Source organism: Chenopodium quinoa, unplaced genomic scaffold (assembly GCF_001683475.1).
Source record: "Chenopodium quinoa cultivar QQ74 unplaced genomic scaffold, ASM168347v1, whole genome shotgun sequence".
Classification (NCBI taxonomy): Eukaryota; Viridiplantae; Streptophyta; class Magnoliopsida; order Caryophyllales; family Amaranthaceae; genus Chenopodium; species Chenopodium quinoa.
Window position 1 is genome coordinate 9,295,342 of NW_018743331.1, and position 15,820 is coordinate 9,311,161.

At 39.8% G+C, this 15,820-nt stretch overlaps 1 protein-coding gene across 1 annotated transcript; it reads right to left on the reverse strand.

Moving 5' to 3' along the window:
• Positions 1-14,481: 14,481 nt before the first annotated feature.
• LOC110737617 lies at positions 14,482-15,147 on the reverse strand. The gene has a single exon (XM_021917950.1). The coding sequence runs from the start codon at positions 15,145-15,147 to the stop codon at positions 14,482-14,484; it is 666 nt and encodes a 221-aa protein (XP_021773642.1).
• Positions 15,148-15,820: the final 673 nt, after the last annotated feature.

Below are 15,820 nucleotides of genomic sequence, written 5' to 3' on the forward strand. Positions count from 1 at the left end.
TGGCCCGCTGGGAAGTCAGCAGCCTAGCATTGATCACGCACCAGTAGGCCTTGAAGTAGCAGCAGGCCACGAAGCTGGGCAGCAGGGATCCCAATTATTGGCTAGGAAGTCTGCATCTTCTCTCGTGGCTGCCCGGTAGTTTGAGGTGACACGTAATGGAATTTTGCATAGTGTTGACGGTGGTGTGCGATCTTCAAGTATACGGGAGCAAGATATTAAGGATGAGTCTATCATTATTACTGAAAGGAATGTTGTCTTTCCAACAAGTGTATTATTCCGACAGAGGGTTCGGAATTATTAGAAAACTAATTCTTTAGTAAGGTCAAGTGATCGGAATGCCTAGGTGGAGGCCGCTTCCGATGAGTAATATTAATGCACAATTAATATTACGGCTTAATCTTGACTGAACCCTCCTGGTCGCACCCCAATCGAATAACCGATCTGAATCGACGAATCAATCCGAAGGATTAGATGCGTCATTGGCGCATTACGAACAAAGACGTCGAATATCGAGCTTAAAGCGTCAAGACCGAGCGTCGCAAGTCGAGTCGAGTTTATAATTCGACGAGATGTAGGTTCAACAAGCGACAAGTACGAGCCAAGACGTAACTTAAAAAGCAATGTTGGGAAGGTATGCAAGCTTAAAAATTCCATTTATGGACTAAAGCAGGCAAGCAGAAGTTGGAATCTGCGATTTGATGAAGGCATTAGTAAGTTTGGTTTTATCAAGAATCCAGATGAGTCTTGTGTTTACAAGAATGTCAGTGGGAGTGACATCGCATTCTCGTCTTATACGTCGATGACCTTTACTCATTGGAAACAGTACTAAACTGTTAAAGCCCGTAAAGGGCTGGCTTGGTAAGTGCTTTTCAATGGCACTTAGGAGAGGCACAATATTAAACCATTAAACTTGATGTCTTAATGTAAAACACTATATTAAACCATTCGGTTTTGGAGCAATTAAATTTTCTGCAAATTTATTATTACTCCATTTCTATTTAATTGTGGTTTAGAATTAAATAATGAGTCCATTCGATTTTTGAGAATATTCAAAACAGGGTATCAAGACCATGTATTGGATAAAGAAACACCTGTTAAGTGAACATTAAATATTTTAATCGAAAATTATCCCTAATCAAGGTCATTTAAACGATGGACGATTAATGACCACTTGAGATTAGTGTGTCGTATGATTTATAGCACCGTTTCTTGTGCACCGTTTGGAACCGTACCAGATCGACCTATGAGAGTACTTTAAGAGATTTAAAAACCGTCATAAGTACATTTCTCATTATAGCTATCGGAACCTTTTTCCTCGACCATGAGTATTGTAAGTTCTCTTGTTTGAGTACTAGTCGTTTTGATGTTGTGAAACGTTTTCCGTAAAAGGGGATTATAACAGCAACACTCGGGAGACTAGGTCCTCTTAGTAAGGGAATCTAACAATACAAGACTGGGAATGTCCCCCTATTAACATTAGGGAATATGTTTTTGTTGTTTACAAGGCCTCTCGAAGAGCGAGATTGTGAAAATGCATGGTCGTGCTCTGATGGATTTTAGAAATCATCTGCTTATTGACAATCAAACTCGATAATCGAGAAACACTTCTGGACTTAATAATGATGACGAAGAATCTTACCTTGTAGTTCACGAAGAGAAATTAAGTGACATAGGAAAAGGGCTATACACTAATTGCACACTTGTTGGGAAGGACAAGTGGGAGATTGAAAGGAATGGTGTCCTTCCAACAAGTGTATTATTCCAATAGAGGGTTCGGAATTATTAGAAAGCTAATTCTTCAGTGAGGTCAAGTGATCGGAATGCGTAGGTGGAGGCCGCTTTCGATCAGTAATATTAATGCATAATTAATATTACGGCTTAATCTTGACTGAATCCTCCGGGTGGCACCCCAATCGAATAACCGATTCGAATCGACGAATCAATCCGAAGGATTAGATGAGACATTAGAGTATTACAAATAAAGACGTCAGATATCGAGCTTAGAGCATCGAGACCGAGCGTCGCAAGTCGAGTCGAGTTTAGAATTCAACGAGACGTAGATTAAAAAAGCGACAAGTACGAGCCAAGTGGTAGCCTCTGCGAGTGATAGGCTAGGCGAGGTCGCCAACCCATGCGTGTCATGCGTGCCTAGCATCGCCTAGTACTCACACATCGCATGGCCCAAGCATCGCAAGATGCGTGCCATGTGTGTGTGTGTGCTATGGCTGTGCTAGCATGGCTGGGCGTGCTTGCTAGAATAGAAGCACCGGCCATCGCAACATGCTGGGCATGGCTAAGCACAGCCTGTAAGCACCACAAGGCCTGCAGCACGCAAGTGCTTGCTAGGCCTCGCTATCACGAGCAGGCAGCGCATAGCACACGCACATAGCAGCACGTTATGCGTGCTTGTGCTATGGCCTATGCGTGCTAGACATCGCGTAGCAGCAGCCCAGCACCCGCAGATAGTAGCGCCTAGAAGCATCGCATGCGTGCTAACTGGTTGTGCATGTGGTGCGTGCTAGTTAGCTGCGCGTATGATGTGTGCTGGCTGGTTAGGTTACAAAGCCTTGGTGCTAGGCGCTAGCTGGCAGCCTTGGCAGCCAAGGCAGGCTGCCAGCTAGCCATGTGGCCCTGTTAGCCGGTCAAGGGATGGGACCAAAGGGGGTGGTTTTTGGCTTGGGGAGCAAGGTCAGTTAGTCCCCCCCTTTAGTGGTCTTCACCTACTCTCTCCTTCCATGTGACACTTTGAGCTTGTTGATTACCTTGCATTTTTATTTTGTTTTTTATTAAAATAATGTAGGGAAAAATGCAAATCTCCCACATTGATGGGAGAAGGGAGATCAAGTCTCCATTCCCTAAACATACCCAAGTTTTGTGTTTGGGAAAAATCACTAAAGTTGAACTCAATAAGGCATCTCATCATTAGTGAGAAAACCTTTAAGTTCGTAATACTCTAGTTTTATTTGGTAATGTCCCGACTAATCTTCGAGATTAAGACCGTTCGGGTTGGGTCGAGGGTGCGAGCCGTAGGAGGCCGTCGCACTTGCGAGGCTCGAGCTTTGAAGTAAGAGCTCGTGAATCGAGCGAAGCACGCGTCAGGGGTAAGAATGTCTTTTCTATTTCTCTCTCTTATGTTGTTAATTATGTGATTGCATGTTTAGTTGCTTTAATTAGTGGGTGAGTCTCTGGCGGGTTTCCCTTCCGCGTAGCGTTGGATGCTACGAAACCCAACAATTACGCCATTGATTGTGAGGGGGAGTTCTTTGTTGTCGTTGGAGGAACTTGGTCGCCGTCATCGTGAGAAACGTCCACCTTTGTGGCATTGGCATTATGTAACAAATATTGTCATCACTGAAAATATGGACCCCACTCCATCGACTATCGTCCCTCCTCAATCTCGTTCCTCATGTAAACCTTTCCCTATAGCTTGTCATGTTGAATATAATCGTTTTTCTATGAGACACGGGTGTTTTTTGGCAACAGTTACTAAGGGAAAGGAGCCGTCTTCTTTCAAAGAGGCGGTTAAAGATGTCGGTTGGTGTAAGGCAATGTAAGATGAGATTGACGCTCTAGAGCGTAATGGCACATGGACTATTGAGGATCTTCCTCCCGGTAAACGAGCGATTGGTAGTGGTTGGGTGTATAAAATCAAGTACATAGACAAGTCAAAAGTGGAACGTCTCAAGGCATGTTTGGTTGTTCATGGCAATCGATAGGTTGATGGTGTTGATTATAATGAGACGTTTGGTTCAGTTGCAAAGATGGGTATGGTACGTCTTTTTCTAGCATTTGATGTGTCTTTGAATTGGGAGTTACATCAGATGGATGTTCATAATGAATTTCTTCATGGTGATTTGTTTGAAGAGGTGTATATGGAGTTTCCTCCAGGGTACGGTACTCCGACACCTGGCAAAGTTTACAGGTTACGGAAGTCTTTATATGGCTTGAAACAACCCGAGACAGTGTTTGTCGAAGTTATTTAGTGCTCTGTAAGGTTTTAGGTTTAAAAACTCATATTCTAATTACTATCTGTTTAGCTATTATAGACACTTGATTGTGTCTCCCCAAAAACTAAACCTAGTGATGCGTACCTTTCCGTTTTTGATTATCGATTTAGGTGAAGAGTTGAAGAGTCTTATGAATTTCCCTTAAGCCCCGACCATTTCTAACCTTTTCTAAAGAGTTTTAATCCAAAATCATTTATTTTGTGTTTTTAAATCCAAGATCATGCACTTTGTGGCTTTGAAAATCATTCATTTTGTGTCCTCTTTATAAAACGTCCAAACCAGATTATTTGGCCCATAATCCTTGTCTAATTATTGTGTAGTTGAATGCGGCTTGATAAGAGATTTCCAATACTATATTATAAGCCCAAATCCGAGTTATGACAAAAAGGTTAAGGCCAAAATACTAAACCGAGCCTTACTTGGGACCAAATGACCATGAAGAGGATCCATTAACCTTAAAGTCAATCCTAAACCAATTAGGATTTATTATTAGCTTCTAGAATCCTCTAGAAGGTTCTAATTTATCTTGGTTTTGAAAAGATAAAGATTTAAGAATTTTATATCGAATAAAACACTTGCTTTTTAATGATTTAAATTCTGATATTGAATACGTACGAAAATTCAGTTTACCCAATTTGATTGGAATTCGGATTCCGTACGGATCCTATTTTCTAAAAGCATCGCCGAGCAATAGAAATATCGCGCTGCGATAAGCCTATCGCGTCGCGATAAAAACCTTTTTTACTCGGAGTCGGATTCTGACTCTCTTTTCTGATCTTCGACCCTCGATTTTTCCCTATAAATAGAGGTCGTTTTACCCCGTTTTCATTCACCAACAATCATCATCTAATCCCTCTCTAAGCTAAGGGCTTCTCTCCCTTTATTTCTTAGCCTAGCCTAAAGAAATCCTTGATAATTGTCCCTAATCACACACCATACTTCCTTCACGAGCTTCGAATACTCCAAGCTAATCTCATAGTTGCCTTCGACCTCGACGTGAAAGGTCGATATTTTTGAGGGCTTGGTCCCAAATCTACATTTCAATTCTTATTTAATTTATTTATTTAACTTAATCTTTCTTGAAGTTACTAACGTGCGTATTTTTTTGATAGAAAGAGGTACGAGGCATCAAAGTGAGTAGATCTACTATGCTTATTCCTTGCTTTTAATATAGAATTCATGCTTAGAATATTATTTTAATTACTACTATCATGTTAGGATGTCTTTTTGATTCCTAGTAAGATGTTAGAGTGTTACTTTAATATTTCTAACGTTATGCTTTCTAGTATCATGATTAGGCTAAAGCTATGATTTTTGTTTAGTGACATGCTAGGGTTTGTTATTAATCCAATTAGTATCATCCTAGGATCTTGCTATTAATCATGATTTAATGATGATATGATGATGATTTGTTGCGTCACTTTTTATACATTGCTTGATTATTCATGATTTATTGATATTGCTTGATCACTCCTTTTCTTGCAGGTTTAAAGGGAATTTGTACTTGAAATCACGCCTAATAAGATAACTAATAAATTGATTTTAGGCTTAATATGATTTACATTCAAGTGATCGCCAATGATAGATTTGATTGTGCATTAATAATCAACCAACGTAGATTAAACAGGTTTAGGGCTAACTTGTTGTATGTATTTTGATCGGAAAGCGCACATGAATATAATAAGAATTAAATAGAGGCCGATTTAGGACGGGTTCAATCTCTTTTAGGTTGGATTTGTACCATCATCCTCAAATATCCAGTAATGGTTCCGGACCACTATGCAGTTAGCGATCTCCGTGATCGTGAATGGGGTGTAACCTTCACACCCGTGAACGGTTTACAAGTTCCTAAAAGTTGTTGGCGACTCTTTTATCTCTAGCTTCTTTCCCTTTGGACGCCACCATGAATAAATGCATGATCACAGTGGGGCTCAAAGTTGATGTTTGAAATATTCCCTACAGTTTTTTGGCAACTCCACTGGGGAGAATTTCTAATTTTGATTCCTGAAATTTAATTTTGGTAATTGACTTTAAAATGAGTGGATGAGACTTGAAAGATTCTAAATATTCATGTGCGTAATTTTGATTAACATTGTGGCAAAAGCATAAAAAGGTCGCATTGGAAAGACCATCCGAAATGCATCAAAAACATTGGATTTTTACACGTAGAAAAAGCTGGAAATATCTTTCACAACTAGAATTGAAAAGATACTACAAAAATCGAAAAATCCGAAGAATACAGAAAACTGCCGCGATGCGCAGGAATTGTCGCAAGAATACAGTGTCCATGCCATGCGACAGCTCTATCGCGATGCGATAGGGTTGTCACTGCGCGATAGACCTTGTTTTCTCGCGCTAACTTCTTTCGACATTGAGCCAGGAATCTGCCTTCTTGTTTTGACCGATTCTAGTACTATCTCGCTGATTCTAGTTCCTGATTGAGTTTCTCCTTCTTTCTGAACCCATATGTGTTCTACATGAGGCTTTTTCCCTTGGGAATTCACGCTCCATCTACCCAATCAAACGCTTCGTGCAACGACGGGTACATCCAAGTTTGTGAATTAACCAAACCATGGAAGCAAGTCTTACTTGCGGGGTCCCATCCGTACGCGCCAACCCTTCCAAAGGTAAGGCTTCCGCGCGATGCATCCATACTCATAACCATGGTCCCTCTTTTGACTACCATAATACCTAAACTTTAGAGAACTAGAGCAACGGTTCGGTTGCAAACTCATTGCATCATGTTGTTACTATTTGACTACTTGTGCATTCCTTGCTTGTGCATAATTTACTTGTGATGAACTAACATCTTGTGTTGACTTGTGTTTGTAAATAAAGTCTAAACAAACTAATCATTGATTAAAAGGACTTTCATTAATTAATTTGTTAATTAATTTGAATTAATAATGTCTAAATATATGTCTGACTTAGTGAGAGTATAAGCTTATACCTTCGAAAGAATTACCGAAAACAAACTAAATTGACGCTCCAGTTTTGGTGCGGAAGTTTTGTTTGTGCCGCAAAACGCTAGCTTTATCGCGACGTGATAGTCATATCATGCCGCGATAGAGCTAGCGCGCCGTGATGGTTCGGTTTGTTCTTTCCGAGTCTTCACGTCAAGACTAAATTTCATGATTAATTAATTTAACGTTTAGCTGAGGTCCTAACCTAGTCCTTGTTTGAGTTTAATCGCGTATTTAATCCATGGTCATTACACGAGTCTTGAGCATGTCACTTTCACTTACAGGTCAATGCACACATCTTGTATATGTCTTTCACCATGACCATGTCTAGAGTCTTATGTCCGTTCTTTTCGTCTTTTTTTTAGGGGGGAAACTCATATATTATCCTCCCAACATAAACCAAGTTGCTTAAAAATTGATTTGATCCCCACTTGATTCCCAAAATATACACCCATTTTTTGCTTTTTCAACCCAATATAAAAATAAGATTCAATTTGAGTAAAGTCATTAAAAGAGTCAATGTTTTAATTTTCAAGCGCTTGGTCAAGGAGAGAAGGGAGTTTAATCAGGGACAACACTTTCGTTCAAGTATTACTCTTTGATAAACCAATTCGACGCAGAAAAAAGTTCGTAATAATGGCCACTCGTGAAGAATATGAGAAGCTTCAAGAAATAGTGAATGAACTTGCTGAGATGCTGAAGGGGCTCACTACTCGAGTCGATGACCCTAACAAGCAAGTACCTGTTGAAACCATCAAGCGCATGGAGAATAACTTCAGTCAAATTTCCAATGACTACAAAAACTTTGGAACAAGTTCTAAGGGAGTCTCAATAGATAAAGAGCTTCGTACGCAGAAGTTCTCTGCCAATGACATTCCTAAATTAAAATCCGTTGATAATCCTTATTTCCAGTTGAGGGCATTTGAAACAATCATGGAAATCAAGGGAATTGACACGAAGGTTTTCCCCTCACTCTTCCCACTTTCTCTTGAACCAGTATGCCAACAATGGTTTTTCTCTATGAGCGCCGAGAAGATCGCTACTTGGGAATCTATTACACATGGTTTTATTAATAGATACAAATATAATAGTCAAGTAGAAATTGATCAAAGGGAGCTTAAAATGCTTAAACAAATAGAGAACGGAGGTTTTACTGCCTTTTACAACAAGTGCAAGGAAACTTCCGCTAGACTGATTGAAGTTTCTAGTGAGAAAGAATCTGTAAGGATGTTCATCAAGAACCGCCAAGAAAATACCAAAAGCATCTAAAATATCAATGCAATTAAATACTTTCAAAGCTGTTTACAACATAGGCATTGAAATTTAAGATGACCTTGCAAAACAAAAAGCTGCTAACAATAGTAATAATAGTAACAATAGTTGTTGGAAAGAAAAGAAGAACGATAATCCTTCTTCTTCCAAAAACGCCCAATCTAATAACAATGTTAGTACCTTTAACCTAAGTGATATCCTAGCCATGAATAATCAAGGACAAAAGAAGCAATTTAGAAGAGAATTCACCCCCATTGGGATGAGCTATGACACCTCTCAAAAGGAGAATGTCCAATTGGAATCCAAATGCACACTACAAGTATCACCAAGGCACGGGCCACTCTACTGAATGTTGTTGGAAATTAAAGGAAGCTATCCAATACTTGATTGATAACAACAAATTTCCAGTGCCTCCTGCTAGCAAGAAACCAAGCATCAATAACTTTCCACATTTAGATTCCTTGGCTATTTCTGATGAACAGGATCCCATAGAACCATTGCTCCTTATCACACCCATGGAAGAAGTTCATGCCATTGAAGAGGATCAGAAGAAGACATTTTCTTCGATGCCATGATTGATTTTCAAGAAGAAACTACCAATGAAGACATTGCTAGTCCTTCTACAAATCTTGCTAAGGCAAAAATAAATAGCCTTATTGATGTTCTTCAAGAGACAAGTCTTGAACTTCAAGTTCTTTATAGGACGGTAAATAAAATAGAAAATAAGTCTGCCCCAAAAAGGAGTGTAACCCCCCTACTTCTTCTTATAAATTGTACACCGTTGGAAGAAAACCATTTATTTTTAACGTTGTTAAGCCACCAGTATGAAGAAATAACAAGGCTTACACGCCTATTGGCACCACTTATGAAAGAGCCTTTGACATGCTCCTTGAAAGGGGTATGGTCAAGCCTTTTAAGCCAAAGCCATTCGAATCCCTTAAAAGAATGGACAAGTTTTACTACAAGTACCATCAATCTGGAGGTCACAGAATCGAAAAATGTTTTAGGTTCACCGAATATATCTAAGGACTCATAAATGATGGGAAACTTTTCATCAACATTCCAAACTTAGAAAGCTATAAAATTTGGGACGATGATGCCAACATCAATGGAATTTGGGACAGTAATGATTATGATGTATATCTCAAAGATATGGAAGGACCACCACTTGTTGCACTTTACCCTATTGAAGACTATAATGACATTTGGGATGAGGATGAAGACTCTCCTATCACTATACTTACAAGGTCTAGGAGATTACAACCACCGTTCACAACTGTACCTATAGCTACGACACAACAAGTTCCAACACCCATTATAGAAGACAATGATATTGTCAAACAACTCAAAAAGACTAAGGTTAAGACGAATGTTTGGAAACTTCTAGCTTCATCTCATGAACATAGAGCTGTAGTGATGGACGCCTAGGAAAAAGTAGGAATAGATTCCAAGACTACTCTAGAGGGGTAGGCCAATTTCCTTACAAGTGACCTCCATAATCTTATCAACTTGATTACCTTTTCTGACAAGGATCTACCCCCGGAAGGTGAAAAACACAATAAAGCTTTACACCTCACGGTGGTGTGTAAAAGAAGGAATGTGCCCATGACCCTTGTAGACAATGGTTCCATAATTAATGTATGCCCACTTCGTACTGCAAGAATGTTGGGAATAAAAGATGAAGATTTATATCCATCCACACAAGGAATAAAGGCCTATGACAATACTCGTCGTCAAGACCTTGGAACCATTACGATGAATATCACTATAGGATTCATCAAACATAGTACTACTTTTTAGGTAGTAAATATCAAGGCATCATTCAACTTATTGTTGAACAAAACTGAATCTTTTGAGAAATTCAAATAGTTTAAGAGTGAAGTTGAAAGGCAGCTTGGCAAGAAAAATAAAGCACTTCGATTGGATCGAGGTGGCGAGTTGACAATAAGAATACCACAATAAGAATGCCAATGGAACGGAGTGTCCGTTCCATTGTCAACTCTGAAAGAATACCGTCAAAAGCTGTCGAAAAGACTCCATATGAACTATGGACGAAGAAACCTCCATGGTTGTCTTTTCTTAAGATTTGAGGTTGCGAAGGATAATTAGAGAGATTAATTTCTGACAAAACTTCACCCAAAATCTTACAAGTGTTACTTTGTGGGCTACCCAAAAGAAACCAAAGGGTATTACTTCTACAACAAATCTGAGAACAAAGTGCTTGTTGCTCGTGATTGTGTCTTTTTGGAGAAGGAACACCTTTCTAAAATGACATGTGGGAGGAAAATCGAACTTGAAAAAGTTCGAGAGGTCGAACAACAAAGTCAATCTGACAAAACTGACAATCAAAGTGCTTTAGAAGCAGCTAATGACATTGGTCAAAGTCAAACCGACAATGCAAATGCTGAAACTATTACCCTGCGTAGGTCGCAACGACCTATGTCTCAACCAGACAGATACCATGGTATTGTTCTAGCCGAAGAACAAGACATCCTAATTATCGATGGAGATGAGCCAGTGACATACAAACAAGCTATGACGAGCTCCGACTCTGCAAAATGACAAGAAGCCATGAAATCCGAGATGGAATCTATGTCTGAAAATCAAGTCTAGGACTTGGTTGATTTTCCCGGAGGTTACAAACCTATTTGTTGCAAATGGGTTTTCAAGTTGAAAACAAACAAAGATGGAAATGAATCAATATACAAAGCTAGACTGGTGGCAAAAGGTTACATGCAAATTCACGGAGTTGAGTATGATAAATCTATAATTGTCGATGACCTTACTCATTAGAAACAACACTAAACTGTTAGAGTCCGTAAAGGGCTGGCTTGGTAAGTGCTTTTTAATGAATGACTTAGGAGAGGCACAGTACATATTAGGCATCAAGATCTAAAGGAATAGATCTAAAATGATGATTGCATTGAGCCAAAGTACTTATATTGATACGGTACTTGCACGATTCAACATGGAAGGGTTCAAAAGAGGGCACCTACCCATGTCACATGGCATAACTTTCAGCAAGAAGGAATGTCCATACACACCTGATGAGCGAGAGAGGATGAATCAGATTCTATATGCTTCGCTTATTGGATCGATCATGTATGCCATGATATGTACTAGGCCGGATGTATCGTATGCCTTGAGTGCTACGAGCCGATACCAATCAGACCCAGGAGAGGCGCATTGGACTGCGGCCCAGAATATCCTAAAGTACCTGAAAAGGAACAAGGATAAGTTTCTGGTCTCTGGTCGCTGTAATGATTTGGTTGTTGAAGGTTATACTGATGCGAGCTTCCAAACAGACAGAGACGACTCCAAGTTGCAGTCAGGGTACATATTTTGCCTAAATGGAAGAGCGTTTAGTTAGAAGAGTGCTAAGCAAAGCACCACTGTAGATTCTAATACTTAAGCCGAATACTCAGCAGCTTCGGAAGCAGCTAAGGAGGCAGTTTGGATTCGTAAGTTCATTAGTGAACTTGGTGTTATACCCTCCATCAAGAGTCCAATTGACCTCTATTATGATAACAATGGAGCTATTGCTCAGACATAGGAGCCAAGGGAACACCAGAAGGTCAAACATGTCAAGCGACGATTTCACATGATAAGGGAATGGAAATTCGAGGGTGAAATCAGAATTTGTAAGATTGGAACGGACGACAATGTAGCCAATCCATTGACTAAACCTTTGCCTCAAGTGACGCCCAACAAGCACGTGGAGGCAATGGGAATCAAGCATGTTGGAGATTGCATTTGATTTCCCTGTATATGTGTTTCAATTAAACTTGATGTCTTAATGTAAAACACTAAATCAAACCATTCGGTTTTGGAGCAATTAAATTTTCTGCAAATTTATTATTACTCCATTTCTATTTAATTGTGGTTTAGAATTAAATAATGAGTCCATTCGATTTTTGAGAATATTCAAAACAGGGTATCAAGACCATGTCTTGGATAAAGAAGCACCTGTTAAGTGATCATTAAATATTTTTATCGAAAATTATCCTTAATCAAGGTCATTTAACCGATAGACGATTAATGACCACTTGAGATTAGTGTGTAGTATGATTTATAGCACCGTTTCTTGTGCTAAGAGGACATGATTGTCATAAATCATTTGCACAGGTACTAGTTTGGAACTGTACCGGATCAACCTATAAGAGTACTTTAAGAGATTTAAAAACCATCATAAGTACATTTCTTATTATAGTTATTGGAACCTTTTTCCTCGACCATGAGTTTTGTAAGTTCTCTTGTTTGAGTACAAGTCGTTTTGATGTTGTCAAACACTTCTGGACGTAATAATGATGACGAACAATCTTACATTATGTTGGATTTTGTAGCGTCCAACACTACGCGACAAAGAAACCCGCCCTAGACCCGCCCCAATAACTAAAGCAATAAAGCATGCATAAACTTAATTAAACAACAATTAAGAAAAGGGAGAATGAAGTAATACCCTTGAAGCGTGCTTCGCTCGTAAACCGAGCTCTTACTTCGAAGCTTAAAGCCTCACAAGCGTGACGGCCTCCAACAGCTCGTACCCACGACCCGACCCGAACGATCTTCGCCTCGAGGGTTAGTTGAGACTTGACCAAGTATAAAACTAGAGTTTTACGAACTTAAATTAAAGGTTTTCTCAATAATAAGAGATGCCTTTTTGAGTTCCACTCCAGTTGATTTCCAAGTGCCCAAACATGGGATATTTATAGGGAAATGCAACTTGCACTCCTATTCATGATCAATGTGGGATAGTTGCATTTTTTACTAATTTATTTATATCAAAAATAAATTATAAAACAATGCAATCAACAATCAACAAGTGGCATGAGGAGAGGAGAGGTTAGGTGAGGACCATAACCAAAGGGGGGGGACCATTGCCTTGCTCCCTAAGGCTTTGCTCCAAGCATTGGTCCCCACTACTCCTAAACCGGCATCAAGCACAAGGCTGGGCTGGCAGCCTGCCTTGCTGTCCAGCTAGCTCAGCCAGCCAGCCCCTACCAGCACGCCCCAACACATGCGTGCTGCTAACGAGCCACACATGCTGCTGGGCATATAGCAGTTCTTGGCGTTGGGCTGCTAGTTCTGGGCGAGGCCTCATCTATTTATTTTGTTTTTTGGTAAGCAAGAAAGTTTTATTACCAAAACGAGAAAAAGTTACAACTTATACAATTTGAAAAGCTATAACACTCCAAACTGTACAAGCCAAAAAGGCAACCAAAACACCAAACAACACAATCCCCACCCTATGAGAGGCCACCTTCTAGGAAGGGTTCCACAAAGTAAGAAGGGGAAATGAATCTGGCCTTAGGGGAGGTGGCACCTTCTAGGAAGGGTACACAACCCAAGGACCAGAACAAGACCAGCACTAACAACTGAAACAACCAATAAAACAAAACTACAGACTAGGAACACTATGCTTCAGCTGATACAACCACCTGCAATGCTCTCTCTTCCAATTCTTCTCAATGAGCTATTGAACTCTGCATGAGACCTCAATACAGATGGCTTGACAAAGCTTTATAGGTACAATAACCGCCTTGTTCTAGAACACATGGTTCCTAGCAAACCAAATATGGTAAACACACGCGCTCAGGGCTGCTAAAATGGTTTTTGTCCGGATTTGATCAGTACTCTGCCTTTGCCAGTGCTTCCAAGATCTTATCAGGCTGAAATGACTTTCACTTATACCCAGCCAGGCTGCTACAGTCTAAATATAAATTCTGCTATAATGATAGTTAAAGAAAAGGTTGTCATGAGACTTAGGAACCACACCACACAGCAAACAGGTAGAGTCCTCACAACATCCCAGGGTAGCCAGTCTATCTTTAGTTTTGAGCTTACCTTGGACATCCAACCAGGTCATGAAAGAGTGCTTTTGCACATTGAATCTGTTCAAAACCCAAGGAGTCCAAGTAACCTTAGTTTGAGTCCCCTGCAACCAGGCATAACAATCACTAATCTTGTATTTCTTACTCACCCAATTCCCACATTTAAAACCCTGTTGAAGATCAGATTTCAAATTACAAAGCTTTTTCCAAACCCAGCCATCACATTTCCTTTGGGTTATAAGTCAACAAATCCTAGTCCTTTAAGTAAATGCGATGGACCCATTTAACCCATAAAGAATCCTCTTTAGCAGCCACCTTCCAAATATATTTACCTAAAGCAGCCTTATTCCAGCAAGCACAGTCTCTAATTCCCAAAGCACCATATTTTTTGGGTTTACAAACCCAATCTCAAGCAATAGGGGGGGCACTTCTCAAGACAGCTGATCCTCCCAATAGAAAAGCTCTACAAAGCTGTTTAATTTTGAGAATCACTCCTTTGGGCAAAAGGACACACTGAGCCCAGTATATATGAAGATTGATAAGCACTGAATTGATCAAGACAGCTCTAGCATTATAAGACAAGTGCCTGTTGGTCCAGCAAGTGATTCTGGTGAGCATTCTGTCAATAATACTGTCAAAATCAGAAACCCTCAGGTATTTGGCATTGATGGGAATACTACGGTATCTAAAAGGAAAAGCACCCTGCACAAACCTAGTATCTTTCAAGATATCCATCTTCGTATTCTCCTCCATGCTTCCAAAATAAACTGTTGTTTTATCAGTATTAGCACGCAAACCTGAAACCTGTTCAAAAGTTCTCAAAACTCTGACAAACAATGGGAAGGTGTGCTTATCACCATGCCTAAAAAGCATCAAATCATCAGCAAAGATAGGGCGAGTAAGGCCCAACTGTTTACAACCATGGTAAAACTTGAACCCCTTCAGCTTACTAACTTTCTTTAGGATCCTTGAAAGATATTCCATCACAATCACAAACAGTAAATGAGAAACAGGATCACCTTGTCTCACACCCTGTTGGCCTTTAAAGAAACCATGCATCCCCCCATTTATCATAATAGAGAAGGAAGGAGTTGAGATGCATTACATGATCCACCTAGTAAACCGAGCAGGGAAATTTAGAGCATTGAGTCATATGCCTTCCTTAGATCTACCTTGACTGCATCCCCCCATTTATCATAATAGACAAGTGCACTGAGTCATATGCCTTCCTTAGATCTACCTTGACTGCGCATCTAGGAGCTTTCCTCTTGTTATTATAGTTCCTTAGCATATCTTGACATACCAAAATATTATCAAGAATTGACCTACCCCCCAAAAAAGCCCCTTGATTTTCACTAATCAACTCAAGAAGCACCAACTTCAGCTTTGAGCGAAGGAGCTTGTAAATGATTTTATATAGCACATTGCAACATGCTATTGGTGCATACTGGAACACAGCCATAGCATCCTCCACTTTAGGAACAAGAGTCAATACTGTATGAATTACCTGCTTCAAAAGGCACCCATGCTCGAAAAAAGACAAAACAGCCTCACATAAATCCTTTTTTACAATATTCCAGGCTACCTTGAAAAATTTGCTCGAGAAGCCATCTGGACCTGGGGCTTTATAATCCTCAATGCTCCACAAAGAATTCTTAATGTCATTCTCAGAAAAAGGCTAATAAGCATCTCCTGTTGATCAACAAATAAGATTTTACCCTCATTAATAACCCCTGGGTGAATAAGC